Source organism: Vitis riparia, chromosome 11 (assembly GCF_004353265.1).
Source record: "Vitis riparia cultivar Riparia Gloire de Montpellier isolate 1030 chromosome 11, EGFV_Vit.rip_1.0, whole genome shotgun sequence".
NCBI classification, from domain to species: domain Eukaryota; kingdom Viridiplantae; phylum Streptophyta; class Magnoliopsida; order Vitales; family Vitaceae; genus Vitis; species Vitis riparia.
The window spans coordinates 3,011,008-3,033,542 of NC_048441.1; the positions used below are offsets into that span (position 1 = coordinate 3,011,008).

General features: G+C 27.7%; 1 protein-coding gene across 3 annotated transcripts; it reads right to left on the reverse strand.

Annotated features, from left to right (window-relative positions):
• Window positions 1-331: 331 nt before the first annotated feature.
• LOC117925191 (uncharacterized membrane protein At1g16860-like) lies at window positions 332-7,077 on the reverse strand. 3 transcript variants are annotated; one of them, XM_034844117.1, is made up of 5 exons: window positions 6,973-7,077; window positions 4,638-5,765; window positions 3,226-3,381; window positions 2,054-2,265; window positions 332-942 (listed from the first exon to the last, which is right to left on the reverse strand). In XM_034844117.1, exons 2-5 carry the CDS (start codon window positions 5,520-5,522, stop codon window positions 750-752), a joined length of 1,446 nt encoding a protein of 481 aa, XP_034700008.1. In that variant the 5' UTR covers window positions 5,523-5,765; window positions 6,973-7,077; the 3' UTR covers window positions 332-749. The 3 variants fall into 3 exon arrangements, with proteins under 3 accessions (XP_034700008.1, XP_034700010.1, XP_034700009.1); XM_034844119.1 differs by having other exon boundaries at window positions 4,638-5,712; window positions 6,973-7,076; XM_034844118.1 differs by lacking the exon at window positions 6,973-7,077 and adding an exon at window positions 6,840-6,961.
• Window positions 7,078-22,535: the final 15,458 nt, after the last annotated feature.

Sequence of the window (22,535 nt, forward strand, 5' to 3'; positions counted from 1 at the left end):
AGAAACTAAGGCAGGACAATAATTAGTTGTAACTTGTAATTAAGGTTAATAAGAGTTCGTTTGATAGTGATTTTAAAAAATGATTTCAACATTTTTAACACTTGAAAAAAAAGACTAAAAACGTTTTATAGAATCGCTACCAAACACACCCAAAGTTATTAAATGGATTGTAAGCCAAAACATCATCAGTGAGTTTTATGTTAGAAAGTCTTTAACTTAATAACATGAGGCGTAGACCGAGTTGTCTAAGTATCACACAAATGCTTGGAGCTTCGAAGAATTGACACTCAGAATTAGAATTTGCTGCTGGGTTTGATGGTAGAATTGAGACTGGGCATACAACATTGACATTTCTTTTAAGCATGACTGAAACTGCAGACATTCACAATTGGGATGGACCACCATCTTTGAGAAACAACAGAGTTTGAGGCAAACCCAAATTACTCAAATTATCTCAAACATTTTCTAAACATAAATCAATCCTCAATCCCCTCCATTAAACACTGAGTTCCTCTCTCTCTCTCTCTCTCTACTATAATAATCACACCAACCCCATTACAAAAGCTTCCCGCCCTAAAAGATGAAAAAAAAATCACATAAAAACTATACACCATGTTAAAAAAGAAGAGGGAAAAAACACCACCACTGCCACCGCCGCCACCACCACCACCCCTCGTCAATACTATCCAACAAATTAAATCCCAAAACAGCAACAACCCGCACTACTTTCGGGTTTCAAAATGCTATAGCTACACAGGAATAACATCGATCTTTGATGTGTCCTCACATCTCAAAACAATGCCCTCGAGGCTGGCAGGAAGGATACATTTGGCCCATTGGCATCCTGTAGGGAATGGCTCTGGTGGAGGAACGATCATCAGAACATTCTCATTCCGTTGGACAACTCCCATCACACTCACAGTGCTACCTTCTTTGATGTACCCTTCTATCATATCATCAATTCCAATTTTCCATTAGGAGGAAACATCAAAAGGGCATATGATGCATGGGTTTTTTGGCCGTTAATGAAATGCAAACCGGGTGTCTATAACAACTTCTATCATCTTAAGTTATGCTTCCAAGGAAAACAATATGATGCATAATCTTATGAAAGGCCCCCCAAGTGCAGAAGTGTTGGGGGTAGTCACTAATTTTACCACCAATAGGTGTAGAACCAATTTAGAGCCCCTTTGGTAGTGATTCTAGGAAGCACTTTTAATATTTATAATACTTGAAAATTTTTATCATTTAAGTATTAGAAATACCAGAAACACTTTTTAGAATCACCCCCAAATGCACTCTTATCTACTTGATCAGAATCCAAATATCCTTGTTCTTAGCATAGGCATGGAACTCTATTAATGGAAATGAATGTACCAGTGAAAATTTAAAAATAACAGAGAGGAAACAAGAAATTATAGTAATATCCGCAATCATCATAAATCATAACAACAAGAACAAATGCCAACTAAAAAGCCAAAGCTTGAAACAATTACAACTAGTAAGGAAAGGGTTATTCTTTACAGGTGTTACTTTTAGGCCTTCTTACCAAATATTGACTAGAAAGAAGGTAAACAGTCTTTTTGTTTGATAAAATGGTGAAGGCATGAGGTTTGAAGTTTGAACCCATGGGGGCAAAATGAGTTATCTGGTTACCATCTAACATTTCAATAAGAAAAAACCAAAAAGAAAACATACAAAAGAACCAAAACTTTGGAATGTTTTAGCGAACTTGCATCTCAACGTTCCAAGCCAACAAAGAAGCTGGCAAGCGAAATTTTAAGAGAAAGAAAAAGGAACATGTTCAAGAGGACTTCAACGCTGGCTATAACATTCCAGCATTCTGCCATTTTTGAGATATTACTGTCTTTTAGTTCCTCTTGTCTTCTTGAGCGGAGAAAAATAGTGTCTTATCTTAACATGGTTTCTTTCCGTATGCTTATCTTGAAATTATCTGTGAATTTGTATAATTGTTTAATTTAGTCAGGTCAATAGTGCTGTCATTGTTTAAATAATTTAAAAGGTTCCCAGCTTAAAATGTTGGATATTTTACCCTTCTTTCAAACGCATTACACGATCATCGCTTGAGAGGTTTCTCTCCCCCAACCACCTGATGAATTCTGGAGACATATCTCTATTTGACTGGTTGATGTCAACAACAACAGATTCGTCGACATATGGAGTGACTCTAGCACCATAGCCAGTCTTAACCAATGCTCTCAACCCAGACTGGAAGTCAGAAATGTAGAAATCGACCACATGCCTCTGCAAAAATTAAACAAAACAATTCAATCATGTAGATATATGACACTTCCTCATTTAAGTTAACTGTGGTTCCAAGCATTTGGAACTAAAATAAGCATCTATTACAGCCCCCAAAAGAATACCATGTTTCCTATGACATGTATTGAAAAAATACAGGCAACCTCATGATTGCCCAGAGCTAGTACCATAATTAAGGAGTAGCTAAACAATTCATTCAAGAATATAAAGATAAGAAATATCATAACCTATAAATGATGATCTAAACCACACAGTATAAAAGAGGGCAATTGATGCATGGTTGACAGTGTCAAGCTTGTTGCTAGAATACTCAAGTCAGAAGTATAAAAAATCCTATTTCAACTCAATGCAGAATTTATCTAATACCCGGTATTTTATTGAACTTTAACCAACCCAAAACTACCAGCTCAATATGAATGATATTACTGTACCAGCACAGAAGCAGAACTATTAAAGCTTCTCCCAACAATTTTTGTGCTCCCTTAATGGATCAGCACATGATCCATCAAGGCTGAGATTATTTTACCACTGGCTTCAACCTGACAAGAATCGTATAGAAAATTCAATGCTGTGAGTCATGAACCTGTGCCAATACTGGTTGGCCAGTTGGAATTTGCCCAATCGGACTGAGTTTAGACTCAATCAACCAACGAGTAACCCATACAAAACAGCCTACCAGTTTTATGCATTGAATTTTCTAGATTGACTCACAGCATACTTGAGCTAAGTGTCAACAAGCTTTTACATGACTCCATACCCGCAGAATGGAGACAACTCAGGAGGATGTTGGTAAACATGGCAAATTTTATTTAAGCAATGGATCAAAAGAGGGCATAGCAAAATGCAGCATTGCACGAAAGGAGGCATACCGTATTTATAACATCCAATTTGACAGTGGGGAATTGCAATTTCAAAATAAATGAAGATAAAGATCTTTCTCACCTCAAGTGATCGGAGACCCCAAGTAAAACGACGATGTGTTGGGTTGGCAGCTTTTGAATCCCATCCCCTGTACTCATATAAACTTGTGGATGTATAAACACATCTAGGAACCCTTTGGAAAGATGACTCCAGAGGAACATTACCACAGGTAACCACCTTCAAGAAATTACACCAACTCATATTTTATAACCATGTGATAATTGTCACTTAAGCATTTGTAAGGATATATCAATAAAGGAGTGTATGAAACTTCAAGAAGTACAATAACCAGCTAGGCTGAGGGTAAAAATATTCATTACAACATAAACAAAACTCAGACAGGAAAATGGCACATCTGTACTCCAACAAAGAGAAAAGTTTGGTCAAAAGTCATAAGACACCCAATACACTTCAAAATATATAAGCTAATAAATACACCCTTACTCCAAAGAGCAGAAGTAAAGGGATATAATTCAATATGTTTTCTTGTCTTTTGTTTTTGGCAAATGAACATATAACATTTCAACCTTTCATTGCATTTCTTGTCAGTCTTTGTGCACCTGCAATTTTCTAAGATTTTTTTGATTGGCAATAAAAAAGCATGTATATATCTTATATATAATCTTAGAAATTATATGCTGCAATAAAATAGTATCTAAATAACTCTTAACTATTGAATGTTCTTATGCATCAAAATTTCATGTTCTCCAAGGGTACTTCCAAATTAAGTATCTTTCTCCACCTTCCACTGTCTTCTGTTCTTTATTCCTTCTTATTCCTTTCACCTCTACCCATTGGTCTTCTTTTTCTTCTGCCAGTTCCTATTCTCTCTATCTTTTCTTTTCATTTTCTTTGGCACAATTTCTGTTGAAAAATATAGTGAGAAAGCAATAACGAATCTTCTTCTCTCTCTCTCTCTCTCTTTCTTCCTGTACACTCTCAGGAGAAAACCATACTCAGAGAAAACTGTAATTAAAGAATTGGATGTGGTTATTCTCTCTCTCTCTCTCTCTCTCTCTCTCTCTCTCTCTCTCTCTCTTTCTCTCTTTCTCCTCTCTATCTCTCTCTTTCTTTCTTTCTTTCTTCCTGTACACTCTCAGGAGAAAACCATACTCAGAGAAAACTGTAATTAAAGAATTGGATGTGGTTCTAAATCTCAATATTGAGGCTATTGAATTTCAATGATCTAGCATTCCACATGTGATGCTTGAAAATAAAACTTCCACATCATTTCCTGAATTATTTCCACTTTAGTAGTGAATGACATTTAATAAAAAAAAAAATCAAAATTTCTCCAATTACAAAACCATAGAGGAAAAGAAGCAAGCAATAGAGAACCTGTGAAACCCAACTGAACCTTTTTCTCTATGGAGGACACACATAGAAAAAAGAATAAATAGCAATGCTTCAGAATTCCTTAAAGTATTACATACCCCAGAAACCTTGACGAATTGGCCATCCCTTGCAGTTCTAAGCTCAGCATCTGGATAACGGGCAATGAAACCAGTGATAGCTCTTCTTCCCCAATAAGTATTCCAAATGAATACTGCAGCAACTGCCCCAAATAGAACCACAACAACAATCAGAAGTATGGGATTGTGGACAGCCCCTAGAATAAAGCCGCCCGCGATAAAACCCATCACAAACAGCAAAACCATCGACCAAAGTATTGGCTTCGGGAAGCTCCTGTGGAAGGAATACTCATCTTCTTGACTCAGATTAGTTACAGCTTGATTGTGTGCAATAGAAGCAGCGTGTAACTTGAGCGATCCAGTAGAATCCAATGGACCAGAGACCTTTCGAGGAGCACCTGATGAATTTAGTGGGCCTGAAGAAATGGGTCCAGATGTAATCAGGCCTGTAGTGGGGAGAACTGGAGCAAGTGGACCAGAATTTTGGCGGGAAACTGAATTTCCACCTCCAGGTTGAGGACCAGAAGACTTTTTCACTGGATCACCATGTCTATTAAGGGGTCCAGAATTGGTCTTCTTCACTGAAGCTGAACCTGGAATTCCAGCAGATGAAACAGAACCGGGTCGATTTATGGAATTAGACATGATTGGTCCTGAGTGAGAAGCAGCACCACCAAATGATCCAGTCCTTGAAGGGGCATTATTTATAGGTCCCGATTTTCTTGATCTGGAGCCATCTACAGGGATATCAAACATTTTCCCCAGCTCTCCAGACCTTTTTATATCACCACCAGTGTAAGGCATAGCCGTTGAACTCATTGTGGGAGGCCTTTCCTTTGGCTGCTCAGGCCGCCCTGATACATAAAGGCCATTGCTCAGCTGATGGGATGGGAATCGTGAACCCATCAAGCTGACTACTGATCCAACCAGAAAGCAAACAGAAAAGACAACCGTGTAGCAATGGAGCAACAGCCACGGATTTCCAAGTACACTAAAGAACAGAGTGGACAAGGCTTGACCGCAGGCACCTACTTAGATATCACCATACTGAGTAGACAATGGAAGGCAAAGAGTGTCTTGATTTGATTCCAGCACCCTTCTCAGAAAAAGAGATAAGAACCGAATTAAAGTGCAACTCTCTAGCAGTATCTGATATCAATGATTCAACATGCAAAGAGAGAAAGAGAAAATCCAATTGCAAGTTAGAGAACTCTTATAAATACAGGACAAAGAAGAACATCAAACTAAATTCATAATGTTGAGAATCATATCACTATGATCAATCTAACAGTTTTTGTTGAAATGATGAAAGATATATAAAGAATATCCTCTATTTGTTTGCAAAGAGACTATATGCAAAGAAAGATCAAACTGCACCCGCTACCAGGTTCTGTCTAAATATGCGTCAGAAGTACATACATGCTTTGTTTCATAACCAAGGCACTGTAGAAAAATAAACTAAACCCAAAATTTTGATCCTTCAATTTTTCATTCTAAAGCCTCAGGGAAGACTGAAAACCAAAACCCGACTCAACTGACCCTAGCAAAACTACATGGCTTAGCTAATTGAGGTTTTTATTTTTATCAAAGCATAAAGAACCCAGAATTTTGTTTTCGTTTCTTTTCTTCCATTTTTTTTTTCAGGAAACAAACAGATGGATATACAAAGAAATGCTATCAGATGTTAGGATGTTACATATCCAGATGACCATTTCTATCCATACACAAACTGAAAATGATAAAAAGCACTAAACTGCAGAAAATTTACTTTCAATCCATGGATCTGAAAAGCAGCTCATCAATCCAAGACTCCCATATGTAAGAAAGTTTCCAACAACTCAAAATCCCTTGACAATAACACAATCAGCAAAAGCCTAATAACAATAAATGCAAAAAAATACAGCCACAGAAAAGAATCACAAACCAGAAACAAAGATTCACATTGTTCATGCCATATTCACCTCACAGGATCCAAACCCAGCACCACAATCCCGAAAAAACAGAAAGTACATAACAGATCACAAATCCCACGGAGCAAGTAAATACCCAACAACAAAAAAAAGCAAGGGGAAAAAAAGAAAAAAAAAAAGAAAAAAGAAAACCCCCTACTATTTTGAGACAGCTGGATCCAAAAATTGAGATCCAGAATCCAAATCCCAAAATGGTAGCACCAAATCCCACCATATTGGAAACCCAGATGCCAAATCAGGAGAGTTGACATACCCACATTCTGATTTTGGAGAAAAGTTGTGGAAATTGCAGAGATCAGAAACCCTAAAATGCTGCCTAATTAGAGACAGTGTAGGGTGAGAAAGAAGAGTACACATTTTTTGCTTTCTGGGCATTGCAAACATACCTCAAGACTGAAGAAGAGGAAGGAGAGAGTGCAGTCAGGAGGAATCTGAGGGTTCAGAGAGAGGTCTGAAATGTGTGTTGTTGTAATGTTGTGTGCTGCAAAAGCAAGAAATTTCAATACCAACTCAAATACTCAAGAAAAAATAAAATATAATAATAATAATAATAATAATAATAATAGTAATTATTATTATTATCACAGTAAATAAATAAATAATAAAAAATAAAGGAAAAAAAAAATATTATTATTATTATTATTATTATTACAGAAAGAAAATGGAAGGTGGATGAAACTGAACTCACCCTCCACCTTCCGCTTCAGTGTACTTTCTACTCTTTCAGTTGAAATGACAACTATACCCTTCTCTCTTGCTGTCTATTTCCAACTTGCCATTTCCTTTTCTTAAAATTAAATTAAAAATCAAAAGTCTTTCCTTTTTTTGACATGACATTATTTTATACTGAAAATATTTGTGCTATATAAATAAATATCTTATATTATTTTTAGTTATAAAATTTGGTTAGAGGATAAAATGGGAAAATTATTGATGATAATAAATAAAGATAAATTTTCATATTCTATAAATAATTTTTTAATATCATTCAATAAAAAATGTAATTATTGACAATAATTATAAAAAGAAGAAAAAAAATATTATGTATTAAGTTTTGATTTGTTTAAATAATTGTCAAAAAAATTCAAAAAATATTTTCAAATGTATTTTTAAAAATAGCAAGACTAGAAAATTTTTAATAATTTTAGAAATTTTTTGTTATAAAACTTTTAGAAAAATTCAATAATTTTGTTGATAAATATTTAGGATTTTCAAAAAAAAATTAATTGAATATAAGTCATATATTAGTAAGTACTTAATTAAATATAAAAGACCTAAATATTTCAAATATTTCAAAATCAAACAAAAATGACTCATTACTAAAAAAACATTTAACAAAATGTTGGAGTTGGTACCCAAGTGGGCTACCCGACCCGACCCAAAAACCGTCACTATTAAATAAAAAGAAAATTTTTTTTTCTCTTTGTTCTAAACATAGAAAGAGCGATGCATTTTTTTTTCTCTCTCCTTAAATACCCAAAAAAGAAACATACATTATTCTTTATAGAAAAAAAAAAGTTTTTTCTTAATTTTTTTTTTCATGAAAACAAAGGTCAAAGCTCTTATGATATAAGAAAAGAATAATTCTTATATTCATAATTTCATTTATAACTTAAAACGAGAAAATTAGTCATTGAAATAACAATCGAGATTCTTGAATATTTCATAAGATAACCCAAAGCCTTATTTTTCATCATAAAACATCAAATACAAAATTATAAAAAATTATTTTATTATAATTTATTTTATAATGTATATTAGTATTAAATAAAACTAATTCTATAAACATTAAATAAAAATAAAAAATAGAAAAAAATGGTATTAAACTTATTTGATCTCCATAATTATCTAAATTTTTTTGTCTCCCACAAAATTATTTTCTTAATGGGGGCAAATTTGCATTTTTCTTTTTAATTTTTTTAATTCTTAAGTATGTAAATGGAAATTTTGAAAGTAAATTTGATGAATAAGATAAAAGTAGGAAAAAAAAAAAAAAGGTTCGGCTTAAGGATAGTGCAGCGTTTGGGGAGTACAATAGACTTTTTCATTGTTTTTTTTTTCCCTATTTTCCGACAGGTTTTGGGTAACACATCATTGTCAGAATGGGGGACAAGGTTAGTGGGGATGCAAAATAAAGTTGAATTGCCAATCACACCCCTAACTTACTAGCTTTTCACCCTGCATGTACATTTTGGTTTCCGTTTGGTTTTTATTTTTTTTATTTTTTTCTCCATGTTGATAATGAAAAATACTGTAAACAGAAAAAAAAAAAAAAAAAAAGATAGGAAAAATTTTTCAAATCATTTTGTTTGATTTTTGGGGGAAATTAAAAGGAAAATAACATTAATAACAATCGAAATTACAAAAAATAAATAAAATTGATCGTTAGCAATTATTGTCAATGGGTTTTTTTATGTTAATTTTTTAAGATAAAAATAAAAAATTAAGTGTTTTGGATACAATCCCATTTTTCATTTTTGAAATAATAAGAGTTTGTTTGACTTTGTGATTTAAAAATAATTTTTATAAATTTTTAACATTATTTGAGTATTGTTTTTTCGAAAAAAAAATAAAGTAAAACAGAGAATAAATAAGAGTTATTTTCACCAATTTTTAAAAACAAAAGGAAAAATGGGCCGTTTGGTAATATTTTGTGAAACTTGTTTTTAGAAATCATTTTTAAATAAAATAATAAAAAACAATTTTTAAAAATAAATTTCAGAAAACATGATTAAACAGATCCTAAATTTTTTTGATATCTCAATTTTTTGTACAATTTTTAAGGTTGTTATCTTTTTAAGAAAAAAATCCACAGAGAATTCTCACATTTTATATAAGAGTGATTATATTTTCCATTTTTAAAAATAGAAAAAATAAATTTCATCCAAATGATTCACATTACATTTTATTTTTATTTATAAATTATTGAAACAAGGATGTTTAAAATCTTATTATATTATGATATTTATGTGAAAATGTAAATGAGAAGTGATTTGTATTTTTCATAAACAAAAAAAAAAAGCCCTTGAAAATGTAATTTTAAAATTGTGATTATTTTGGGAAGATGCCAAAAACATTGTTTCTTGCATTTTAAAACAAGGCAACTGTTTTAATGATTGAAATTAATGCCAAAACAAACCTGTTTTGAAAGTGAAATTTCTTATAAAATCCAATTTCCAATTTTGCCCTCAAACATATCCTAGTGTATACATCAATTAAAGAATATTTTTAAAAGGTGTTTGATTTAGTGAGATTTATTTTCTTTCACTAAGGTTAAGGTTATGTATGCCTTCTATAGAGTATTAAAGAAAATTATTTTCCATGGAAAATACAAAAGAAAATAAAATATAGTTGGAATTAGTTATAAATAAATTATTTAATCTATTCATATGAGTTAACAAGTGAAATGAGTTTTTAATTTTAAATCTTATTTTTTTCTTTTTTTTCTATTATTTTTATTCTTTATTTTTATTTCCTTTACATTTTTTTTCGGTATCAAACATAGCCTCATGAATTTTATAGTTTTTTACTTTGGCCTTTAATGGTAGGATTAAGAGTGCGCTTGACATTGATTTTAGAAAAAGTTTATAGAATTTTAACACTTGAATGATAAAATCTCTCAATGTTAAAAATATTAAAAGTGTTTTTTAAAATCACTATTAAATGAGTTCTAAGAGAGCATTTATAATTTATTTTAGAAAGTATTTTTACTCTTTCTAATACTCGACACCATCAAATGCTCTCTAAATTATCTCATAAAATGTTGATATTGTAAATGTTTATTAAATCTATAAAAATATAAGTTTTATAAAACTTCTACCGTTCAAAAGATCTTGTTTTGACTTAGTAATAATAAAGACAATCATTTGAGAGTAAAAGTACATTTGATAGGTTCGGATTGAAGCATTTTTAGTGAAAGTACTTTTTATAAAAGTATTTTTAAGAAAATCATTTATTAAATGTTTCTCCATAAAGAATTATGAATTATTTTTTTAATTTTTTAAAAATATTTTATAAATTTTATCAAATATTTAATTTTTCTTCAAAAACACTTTTTATATTAAAAATATTTTTTAATGTATTACTAAATAAACTTGTAATTATTATAAAGCGATTTTAATTAGTAACCTTTTTTACAAAGTATCAAGTGTTTTGAAAATGTTTTTAATAGGAGAATTCATGATAAAAATAAAAATAATAATTTTTTATAGAATGATTCGTGTTACTTCTTACTCTCAAATGTTAGTCCTTCGATAATTACTCTCAAATGGACTTTAAGTAAAACCTAAATAATTGATTAAAATACATTTATTTTATTTTATTTTTGAATCTTTGAATTTGAAATTTTTGTTTTTTGGAAATGCATATGAAAGAGGAATGCCCATAATCTATCAAAAAGTACATGGGCCCAATGTGAAGTAGAAATTAAAATTCCCTCATCCCTATTTGTGTGGTTGATATCCAATTTCATTCCAATGCAAAAAATCAAAGGGAAATGTCTATAAAAGTGGGAATCTCTTCCCCTATCATATTACCTCACTTATATCTATACATTTATTAAGCATTAAAGCATTTGTAAAAATACTCTTAATTTGGTGGAATGATGGGCTCACCCTTCCTTTCCAAGCAACTTTCATCAACCATACTAGGGGATCATTACCTACCCTAATAATTTATTTTTTATTTTTTATTTTTATTTTTTTATTTTTGCTTTTGCTTTAATGGGTCATATGGTGAACGTTTGACACACCTTTTATTTTGTCAATTGATATAACTAATGCAGATGGAAGATCATTTCAACAAAATGATAGAAATATGAAATTTCTTCCTTTTGATTTTCTTATAACAAATTTTGTTTACGATAATAATTAAGAATCGTTTTCAAAAATTATTTCTCAACAACAACTGTATTAAGTTATCAAGCTTTATATTTCAAAAAAAAAATTGAAAAAGATTTAAGACTTTCAAAAGATTGAAAAAAAAAAGGATTGATTGATTGTGAAGAAAAAATGGAGGGATCTCAAGAGCCCAACCAATTGTGAGAGAAGTCAAGAGAGTAAGGGTGGGGTGGAAGACATGGGATAAAAACCCAAATGGTCAACAGAACAAACATGCTCATGGAGAGATGAATTATTTTTAAAGAGACATCAAATGCCAGTTGGGTGGTGTGTGGGAAGATCCGAAGATCACTTTTTCTTTGTCATTTTTGGGGGCCAAATATAATATCATAATTGCTTCTCTAACAAGATCTCCACCTCCACAAACTCAGAAACTTCCATGTTGTTTCACCCTCTCATCATATGGGGTTCTTTTCAATTTTTTACACTCTTCATTAACATCTAATCACTTTTCTCATTCAATGATCCCATAAATTATCTTATTTATTTATTTATTATTTTAGGCCATTTGGATGTGTTCTAGGCTGCCAGCAATGGTACAAATCCCATAACTACATGGTATTTTTCTTTTTGAGAAAACCATCCAAAGAAAATGTAATAAAAGGGTTGATTTTGTTCCTGTGTTTGTTTGTTTGTTTGTTTTTTTTTTTTGAGTTATTTGATTAAAAGGAATGAAATCATCTCCTATTTATAAAACTAAGATCTTGTTTGGTACCTATTTTCAAAAACAGTTTTTAAAAATTATTATTTGATGAAAATTTAAAATGTTTTTAACCTATTTTTAATATTTTTAAATATAATTTTTATGACTAGTATTTTATTTTTAATCATTCTATATGTTTGTGTAATTATTTTAAAAAATAGTTCTAAAAAATAAGTTAAAATAATATAAAATAACTAAAACATGTTCTATTCTTAAGAAAAAGTTTTGGTTATCAAATGTTTATATATATATTTAAACATAAATTTATTCTCGAAAATAGTTATTAAACATATCTTAACTCTTTATTTTTTATCATTTTAAAATAATACCCATTTTGGACAAGAATGTCGTGACTTTTTTTTTTATAACAAAAACAACAATTTCTTTTAAAATACACATATAAATAATATTGAAAATATTTATGATAAAAAGAGGTTACTATTCAAGTTTGAAAATGAGAGATGTTAGTTTTATAAATTTGAGATATTCTTATCTCTTTTAATTAATTAATCTTTTTTTTCTCTCTCTTTTAAAAGTTAGAAATAAGTTTAAGATTGGAAGTTGTTTGCCAAAAATGGTTTTATGTTCTTTAAGAATGAAAAAAAAAATGTTTGATAATTTAAAAAAATTATATTCTTAAAAACATAAAATAGAGTCTGTTTTTGTTATGTATTTGAGTTGTTTTCATTTGTTTTTACTCTTTTTTTTTTTAGGATTGTTTAAAAAATAATATGAAAAAAAACTAAAATTAAAACACTTTAAACAAAAATCATTTAAAAAAATATTTAGAAACATAGAAAACATGTTAAGAAATGTCAAAAACAACTTTTCTTTTACAAAACTTAGAGAAATATTTTTTTAAATGATTCTATAATGTTTTACAAAACAAAAACATATTGAAAACCTAAAATATTTTAATCTATTTTCTATGTTTTTACCTATGTTTTAAAAATAATTGTTATGTACAGTATTTTGTTTTTAATCATGTTATATATTTCTATAAGTATATTTTAAAATAGTCCTAAAAGAATAAGTAAAAATAACTAAAATATGTTATTTGAAAATATCATTATTTTATTTTCTAATTATCATTTTTTTTTTAATTTTGGAGAACAAAAAACTATTATAAAAAATAGTTATCAAACATGTTCTAAATATTTATTTGGATATATTTTCTATTTTCTATTTTCTATTTTTAAAATAAAAAATAATAATAACTTTAACAAGATTATACTACAAAAGCAATAATTTAAAAAAAATTAAAGTATTACAAAATTTTTAGTATTTCAAATTTTAAAATTTTTTAAAATGATTTTTAGAGAAATACGATAAATCTAAGTGCTCTGCTTTTTTATAGAAGGTTTTTTTTTTTTTTTTTAAATTTCAAAGACAAAAAATGTGAAGTGTATTCAAATGAATTTGTTTGATTTATTATAAAAAATGTGGTGACAAAAATAAGTTTAATAAAAATTATTCAAATATTTATATGTATATATATAAAGTTGAAAAGTGAAGAAGAAAAAATAAATTTGAAAATTTGCTCCTGTCAATTTTTTAGAAAGAAATATGAAGCTTGTGGGGGCAGTTTGATATCACAATTTATCATTGCCGGTTGAAAATGTCAAGTATGTATCATTGAAATTTCTGTTGAATATTTGTCTCTTAAGAAATATTTTTATATTGAAAATGAAAGTAACGAGCTCATTATTTATTTATTTTCAATTATAAAATGGATTTGACATTTTAAAAAGGTGCAAAAACATGATTTTAATATTTTAAAAATAATCAGGTTCGTTAAGTCTATTTATTTATTTTAAAAATAAAAAATTCTTATTTAAGCTATCAAATAAAATCTTAAGTGATATTTGTTTTTTTACTGAATAAGAAAAAATAAAATATTTGACTTTTTCATTCAGTTAAAAATAACCTATTAATATCAGTTAACATAATAATTGAACATGTTATCAATAGATTCAATTCAGTTATATTGATTGATATTAACAGACTACTTTTATCTGAATAAATATTTTGGTTTTTTCTATTTAATAAAAAAATAAACACTACCTTAATTCTTTGTTAAAATGAAACCCGTTTTTTAAAACCAATCATAATTTTTTTTTTTACATATTAAGAAAACCCTAAAAAAATATTTTGAAAATAGACAATATCAATTGGTATTTTCCATTGATGTATTATAATAATACAAAAACAAGGTCACTTATTATCATCATAAAATACAAAATTTTTGCTACCAAACAAAATCTTAATTCTATGTTAAAATGAAACTCATTCGTAAGGCTATGTTTGGTTCTTAGAAAATTTGAGAGAACACATGAGGAAAAGAAAATAAAGAGAAAACTAGAAAAAAAGAATTAATAAAGAAAAATAATAATAATAAAAAACATTCAAAATCAATAAATTATTTTTATATATTTCTTCAAATTCATTTAACTTATTTTCCTCCATCATATAAAGATTACGTAATTTTAAAATACATAAAATTAAAATTAATTTTAATTATTATTATTATTACTCATATTTTCCCCAAACAAAATATGAAAAAATTATTTTTCTTAATATATTTTTTTTTAAATTAAACATAGCCTAAATCTTTTTACATACTAAGAAAACTATAGAAAAATATTTTGAAAACAAACAATATCAATAGATATTTTCCATTAGTGTATTTTAATTATACAAAAACAAGCACACATACCACTTAAAAAAAAACCCTAATTATCACCATAAACTAAAAAATTTCTCTTATCAAACAAAATCTTAATTATATGTTAAAAAGAAACCCATAAATCTCTTTTTACATACTAAGAAAACCCTTGAAAAATATTTTGAATCAAACAATATCGAGTAATATTTTCCATTATTGAATTCTAATTATACAAAAACAATCCCACATACCACATTAAAAAAAAAAAAAAAAAAAAAAAAAAAAAAAAAAAGAACCCTAGTTATTTTCTATTTTTTTTTTTTTTGCTACCAAACAGAATCATTGTTTTGACATACTAAGAAAACCCTTGAAATTAGACAATATCGAGCGGTATTTTTCATTATCTTATTCTAATTATACAAAAACAAGCCCAAGACCTCATAAACCAAAAGAAAAAAAAAAAAAACCCTAATTATCTTCATCATAAGATGAATCAAAAATGGAAAATGAAAATTTTCAGGAGATGGGTGGGGGGGTTCCTCAGCATATCATTCACACACTATTTCCTTCTGTTATGGAGTAGTTGTCATCTGTAATTAGGAGGTTGTCTGGTCCAGTGACTCTTTGAATTGTCTTGAAAAAATTTGAGTTGGTTACTATGGAGTCTTTATCAATGTGGTTGAAGGGTCCTAAACAACTTTAGCAACTGAACTGCCCTACAAGATTTAAGGGGTACCCCACATTAGGGGGAAGGATTGTGTTTGAAGCAATGTTTCCATTTTTGCCACACGAATAAATGAATGTTTATCTTTAAAAAGTAGTTGGAAATTTTTGAATTTGAGGGATAACAATGATGGGAGCTTCACATCATCACATGCTTTTGGACCCTCTGTCAATACCTACTAATAGTGACTTTAGGAGAAGGCAAATTGTTCAAATAAATGTATCAAGATATTTTAAATTTTATACACATGGATGAGATTTTGTATTTTGGGTATCTTTGGTTATTGGAAATTTTATGGAAAATTGTAAAGGAAAGAAAATAGAATGAAAAAAAAAAGTGAAGGAAAGTAAAAAATAAATTAAAAATTAATAAATTATTTTTATTTTCGACTTTGAACTCATTTTATTTATTTTAACTCATCGATATAAAATTTGATAGAGTCAAAAATCCAAAATTTCCTATAATTATAATAGAATATAATGAAAATATTTTTCTTTGTTTGAAAGATTATTTAGGTGTTCAAAAGTTAAATGAAATGGAATCTAAAATTTTGATAACTTGGAAATTTAATATTAAGTTAAAGACCTAATTATCTAACAACAAGGTTATATTTGATTTTTTTTAAAGAAAAAAACTAAAAAGTAATAAAAATAATATTTGGTTTTACTTTAAAAAAATCAATTATGATTAAATTAATTTATTGACTTTAATTTTATGCATGTTTAAATTATTTAATCTTTATATATAAAGATTAAAATAAATAAAATGATTTTAAGTAAAATATAACAATAATTTATTTACTTTAATTTTTTAAAAAAAATTTCTATTTACTTCTCTTTCTTTCTATTTTCTTTCTCACTCGTTTTCCCACAAACTTCCCTGGAAATAAACATAAGATTGAGTACTGAGTATAAAATGATTCAACCCATTCTGCAGATGAAAAGAGGCAAACACATGATAATTGGAGTAGTCGTTGGGAGCAGAGCTATAGGATTGTGATCCATGAAAAATCTACCAAAAAAATGTGCTTTGCATTTTTTTAGCACCAAAAGTTGTTTTCTTGCTTTCATTTCCTTCTTTAAAAAGATATTAAAAGAATATAAATTAATACAAGAAGACAAAATAATTGAATTGCCAAAACAATACTCATCCCAATATTGGAAAATGTCCCAATCAAAAGGGTAACCCCTCTATACATTCTTCATCTTAAAGCTTCTCATACGTAGAAATTTTTTTTTCAATAAATAATTTCAATATAGAATTTAATATTTAAAATATCTTCAAGAAATAACTTCCTATTTAATAGTTGTGAATTTGGAAATAATAATTTAACTGTCTAGAATCCCCATTTAATTTTTCTATTAGTAATTTACAATAAAGTTAAATTCTTTGGGAAATTAAAGACTATTGTAAAATTGCATTATTTTTTAAAATATTTGGAATCTAATATAAATAATGTTAAGAACCTATATTTTATTTTATTTATTGGTAATTTTGTTTCTTTTTATTTTAACATAAGATCTTTTTTAGACAGTGACTTACACTCCATTGAAGATAGGTTTGAGGAAAGATAAGTTAGTTTTTTTATGAGGTTGGATTGAATTGAAAGTTTTAAAATTGAGTTAAAATGTTTTAATTAAATTTTGAAAAGTTGTGATTTCATTTTTTAAGAAAATTCCTTTTCGAGCATCTAAGCTTTCGGACCTATATATATGCCTTAACTAAATATGTTTTAAGTTACATGCTCTCAATAAGAAAATCCTTAATTTGCCTTATCATTCCCAAAATCTCTAAAAAATTCATTGTTTGTATTATAATCTCCTATATTATATTTTAGATGGCTTTTTTTCCACACTTAGTATTAAGGTTTTCCATGTTAAAAATCTCTTATCTCTTGTGTGTAGATTGTCATTGATCATTTCTAATTTCCTATAGGGATTAATTGAATTAAAAAATTAAATCATTATCAAAGGTTTGATTGAATTAAAATTCTCAATTCTTATATTAAAATATTTGAAATACACCTATTCTCCCTTTCTGATGTCACCCTACTAGATCTTAGGTTTTTTCAAATAAAGATCCTTACATTCACTGTAATTTTTATCATTAAAAAATTTGATGGTAGAATGTTATCATTAAATTATATATATATATATATATTGGAATAAACATAATAACTAAGGTCCTATTTGACAATTGTTTTCAAAAATAGTTTATATTTTTTTAGAACAAATTGTTTTATATCTTTTATCTTTTATTCTAAAGAACAGAAAATAACCATTTTCAAATAATTTTTTTTTAGTTATTTTCAGTTGTTTTTTTTTTTTTTTTTTTAGCGTTGTTTTAAAAAATAGTTATATAAACATGGAAAATGAATAAAAATAAATCATTAGACATAAATATTATTTTTAAACATATTTAAGAACATTAAAAACAAGTTAAAAATATTTCAGATTTTTAAATAAATTTTTTCTACAAAATATCAAACAACAATTTTCAAAAATTATTTTTTAAAACTGTTTTAAAAAATAGTTACCAAACAGTATCTAAACATCAAATATTCAATATTCTTTAAGAAATGATCAAAATTATTATTATTTAGCATTTATATAGATATTTAATAATTTGTTGAATATTTTAATAATATTTTTTTTAAGTGTAGTTTTAAATTGATATAGTGCTCTTATACCCAAAGAGAAACTTCATTTAACACTATGTTGCTAAATATTACTAAGTATTGATAAAATTTATTTAATATATATACTCCAACTGTGTTTAGTATGATCTTATTAAATATTGATTAAATTTATGTATATTTACATCTAATTTTATGAATATCATGACATAATAAACTAAAACAGCCAATTTTTTTTCAAAACTATTACCAATTTATTAACCAAACAAAATATTTAATTTTATTTGTGTGAATATATTTTACTAAAAATATTTTTAAACAAAAAAAAATTCAAAACCAATTCTTTGTTTAAGTTTTCAAAAACTTGTTCTTGGGAATCCTTTTTGGAGGACAGAATCATGTTTTTTGTAATTTCTTGTAATTGCAAATTTACTAAAAATCATATATATATATATATATATATATATATATATATATATATATATATGTAAAAAACATATTTTACTTAAAATCATATTTTTTTTTGTAAAAATAAAATTTCCTGTAATTATAATAGTATATATTTTAAAATATTTTTATTTGTTTGCAAGGTTATTTATGTAGTAAAAAAAATTAAAAAAAAAAATAGTGTTTTGGTCCTTGAATATAAAACAATTTTCTAACTTAGAAATTATGTTTGATAAATTTTTAACAAAAAAACAATTTTTAAGAATTTACTCAGCAAGTATCTTTTTTATAGAGTATTTTGAACAACAATTAAAAATTTGAAGAATATTTGGAACTTTTATATTATAGATAATAAGTATATCTTTATGGAGGATGAGTGGAGAAAATTGTCATAGTTTGAGTTTTGAAATGGAATTTTATTTTTAAAAATAATTGAGAACTGTTTTTAAAAATTATTTAAAAATACCATTTTTAAATGTATTTTTAAAAACATTACTTAATACATCCTAAAAATTTGATGAATTGGAAATATAATATTATGTTAAATACTAATTATCTAAGGACTTGAATGGTTGTTTTAAAATAATTCAAAGGTGGATACAAAGTTGAATGTGCATTTTATTTTTTTTTATTTATTTGTTGATGATAAGGCAAACACATGACATTGGAGCATTGGCTAAACTAGAGTTATATGATTGTGATTCATGAAAGTCAATCAAACAATGTGGGTTTGCATTTTTAAGTTGCCAAAGTGTTGTTTTCTTCCTTTATTTTTTTGGTTTTTCTTTCTTTTCCTTCTTTTAAATAATAATTAAAGAATACAAAGCAAAGAAAAAGACATTGAAATGCCAAAACAACACTAATTCTAATTTTAGAAAATGGACAATCAAAAGGGTGGCATCTCAAAATAATATTCATCATAAAGCTTTTCATACATGTGTAAATTACATGGGCAACTAATCAACGTATAACATGATCATCCCTCTAAGTGAGTGCAATTGTTGTCCCTTATACACGATAATGATATAATTGTTTAATATTTTTGTAAAAACTTAAAAATACTCTTCCTTCCTTTGATAAGGATTTATTTCAAAATAAAACACAAATCAATCATAGTACTTGATCCTGCTTAACGACCTTCTTTGTTTTCAATTGAAATTCTAAATCAATTTAATCTTGCTTTTTGTCCATTTTCAACTGTGAAACCTTAAATTGATTCGATTTTTGTTTATTTCTCATATATTTTTAATTCAATTTGTAAATCAAAGATGAAACCAAAGGTGAAAGCATAATCGAGTTGCCTTTATTTTGATTCAAATACCATGGTTTGTGGAGGTAGTTCTTCAAACTTGTACAAATTATCATAAGAATTTGGAACAAATGAGGTAAAATGAGATTTAAGGTTTCTCAATTTTGTAAAATTAGGGATTGGATATTTTTTTAATGCCCTAATTTATATTTTTTATTTTTAAAGAAGCTTCATGTGCATCATCTTCTAAGTCCTCATTTGACATTAAATTAAAAAATTGAAGGTGTTTTGTGGGAAGAAAGTTGTTCCAGAAAATAGAAAAATCCATAAAAATCCAAATAGACTCTTCTTTACTTGTTCAACAAAAAGTTGTAATTTCTTTGAGTAGCAAGAACCTTATTTAAGACAAATGGTTGAAGATGAAAATTCACCTTTATAGTTGGAAGATAAGATTAGGCCAAAAAGTTCATTTACTAATGTGGAAAATTTTGTGTAGGAAATAAGAGAGATCTAAAAAACATTAAAACATCTTATGATTGCATTTGCTTTGTTTATTTATGTTTGTTTATGTGATGTTAGTAATGTTTACAATTGTTATATGTGAAGGAGGATACTGGATGAAATGGTGAATGAATGAATTCATGTATAATTAACTATATGGATGCATTACTTCATTTTTTGCATTAATGTTTCAGTTTTGACTTATGGATGCATTGGTTTTTATGTCTAATCTTTTGACTCTTCTCTATATTAATGTATTATATCTTTTGATTATAAAAATCTTTTCCAAAGTACAATTTCAAAGGAATGCTCTAATTCATTCTCTTAACAATTGTGGCAATTGGAATGAATTTGAGTTCATGCTTGATGGCTCTATATATGAGGTAGCAAAGAAAGTCCATCATAACCCATAAATCATTGAGTGTTATATTCATTATAAGCTCTAGTTTTAGAGAACATGATAATATGAAGAAGTTTTTTGTTGTTAGTATATTAGTAGATTATTTGAAATTAATTTATGATTATTTCTACAAATGTTCTACACATATGCCTATGTTTGTTCATACTCATGTGTTGGTTGGATCAACCTTTATGAGTGATGGGTAATGAAGAATATTGCAAAGGTTCATTCATGTCTTAATTTGGTCTTCTTCCGTTCTCTGGTGTTGGATTGGCTTCATGTTATCTTTTCTATTGATGTCGTTATTACTGATGCCCCTACTAATGATGTTGTTATTGTTAATGCCCTTGCTACTAATGATGACAATGATGAAAATGTGTTGAATCATTTTTAAGTGTTTAATTATATGAGATTTGTTTTTAACAAATGATCAACCTCCATAATGTAACCCTCCCTACCTAACCCTTTTTAACATAATGCACATCTCCACTTTTTTGTAACACAAACTTTATATCATTGAATGATATATTTGCCACAACTTTTTGCTAAGTGTAATTTTTTTTATTTCTAATTGTGTTGCTAGTTGGCTAATACCACCTAAGATCCCAACAAGTTATAGATGATGAATCAACTTAAAATATAAGTAGAATGTAGAGTATAAGCATAATGAATATAGGACATTACCCTAAAACATGAGAAGTGAAATTTGTATCCAAAACATTTGAAGACCATCAAACTTACATCCATCTAAACATCTAAACATTGTTTAATATGTGCTTCAAACATGGTCATCTAAACATTCAAACATTGTTAAAAAAAACTTCAAACATATCTGTCTAAACATCCAAACTTGTCTAAAAGACTTCATCCATCAAAATATCTAAACTTGTCCAAAACATATGTAAAAGCATATTTCAAAACACATTCAAATAATCCTTAAATTATTCCTCACCTAGACCCTAAAACAATGGTAAATCAATAGTCATGAAGTATGTTTTCTTCTTGCTTGCTCCTTTGGCTTTATTTACCTAGGTTGTGACTGAGATTTGTTATGACTTTTTTTCTCTTATGACTATTATGTCATTTTCCTTTCTTCTTCACTACCCATATAATTAATTCTTCCTCTCCCTCAACTAAATCCTCCTTCACAACTTCTCATCACCATAGCAACAGTCAAAGTATCAATAGCTAAAAATCCTCTTGTAATATAACTAACTCAATTTCTACCTTTACTATGTGCTCTACCTTCTCATCTTCTCCTTTATTGGCTACTTAGTTAAATTAGTTTTGGTCTTCTATCCCTTGGCCTATCATCTAAACATGTCCTCTTATTATAGCCAAACTCTCCACATGAGAAACACTTTTTTAAGTGCTGAAAACCTATTCTTGTTTCCTATACCTAGTTTATTAGATTCTTTTCTCCTTACTTTTTTTTTTTTTACTAAAGCCAAGTTGTTTATTAATGGTGAGGGTTTATTGGCTCATTGGTGAGACTATTTAGCCTGTTGGTTTCATTTGGAATATGATGTATCATTCTAAGTCTTCAAATACATGTTCTTATATAAGGAAGACAATATTTTTCAAGGTTGCCCTTTTAGCCCAGAATGCATGCTACAACATGATGATTAGGAACTCTTGAAATTTTCCAAGACTTGTACCTATATTGTTACCTTTCTAAATTCATAACAACCTCATGGTATGACCGTTCACTTACTTTAAATTCAAAA

Bases quoted from the DNA above. Each gene is read 5' to 3' on its own strand.
- LOC117925191 (XM_034844117.1), bottom strand. From the start codon at position 5,522: ATGGGTTCACGATTCCCATCCCATCAGCTGAGCAATGGCCTTTATGTA. The intron at 2,266-3,225 runs GTGAGAAAGATC...TAATTTTTGCAG, and splicing joins GGGGTCTCCGATCACTTGAG to AGGCATGTGGTCGATTTCTA. The intron at 943-2,053 runs GTAAAATATCCA...TATGATAGAAGG, and splicing joins GTAATGCGTTTGAAAGAAGG to GTACATCAAAGAAGGTAGCA.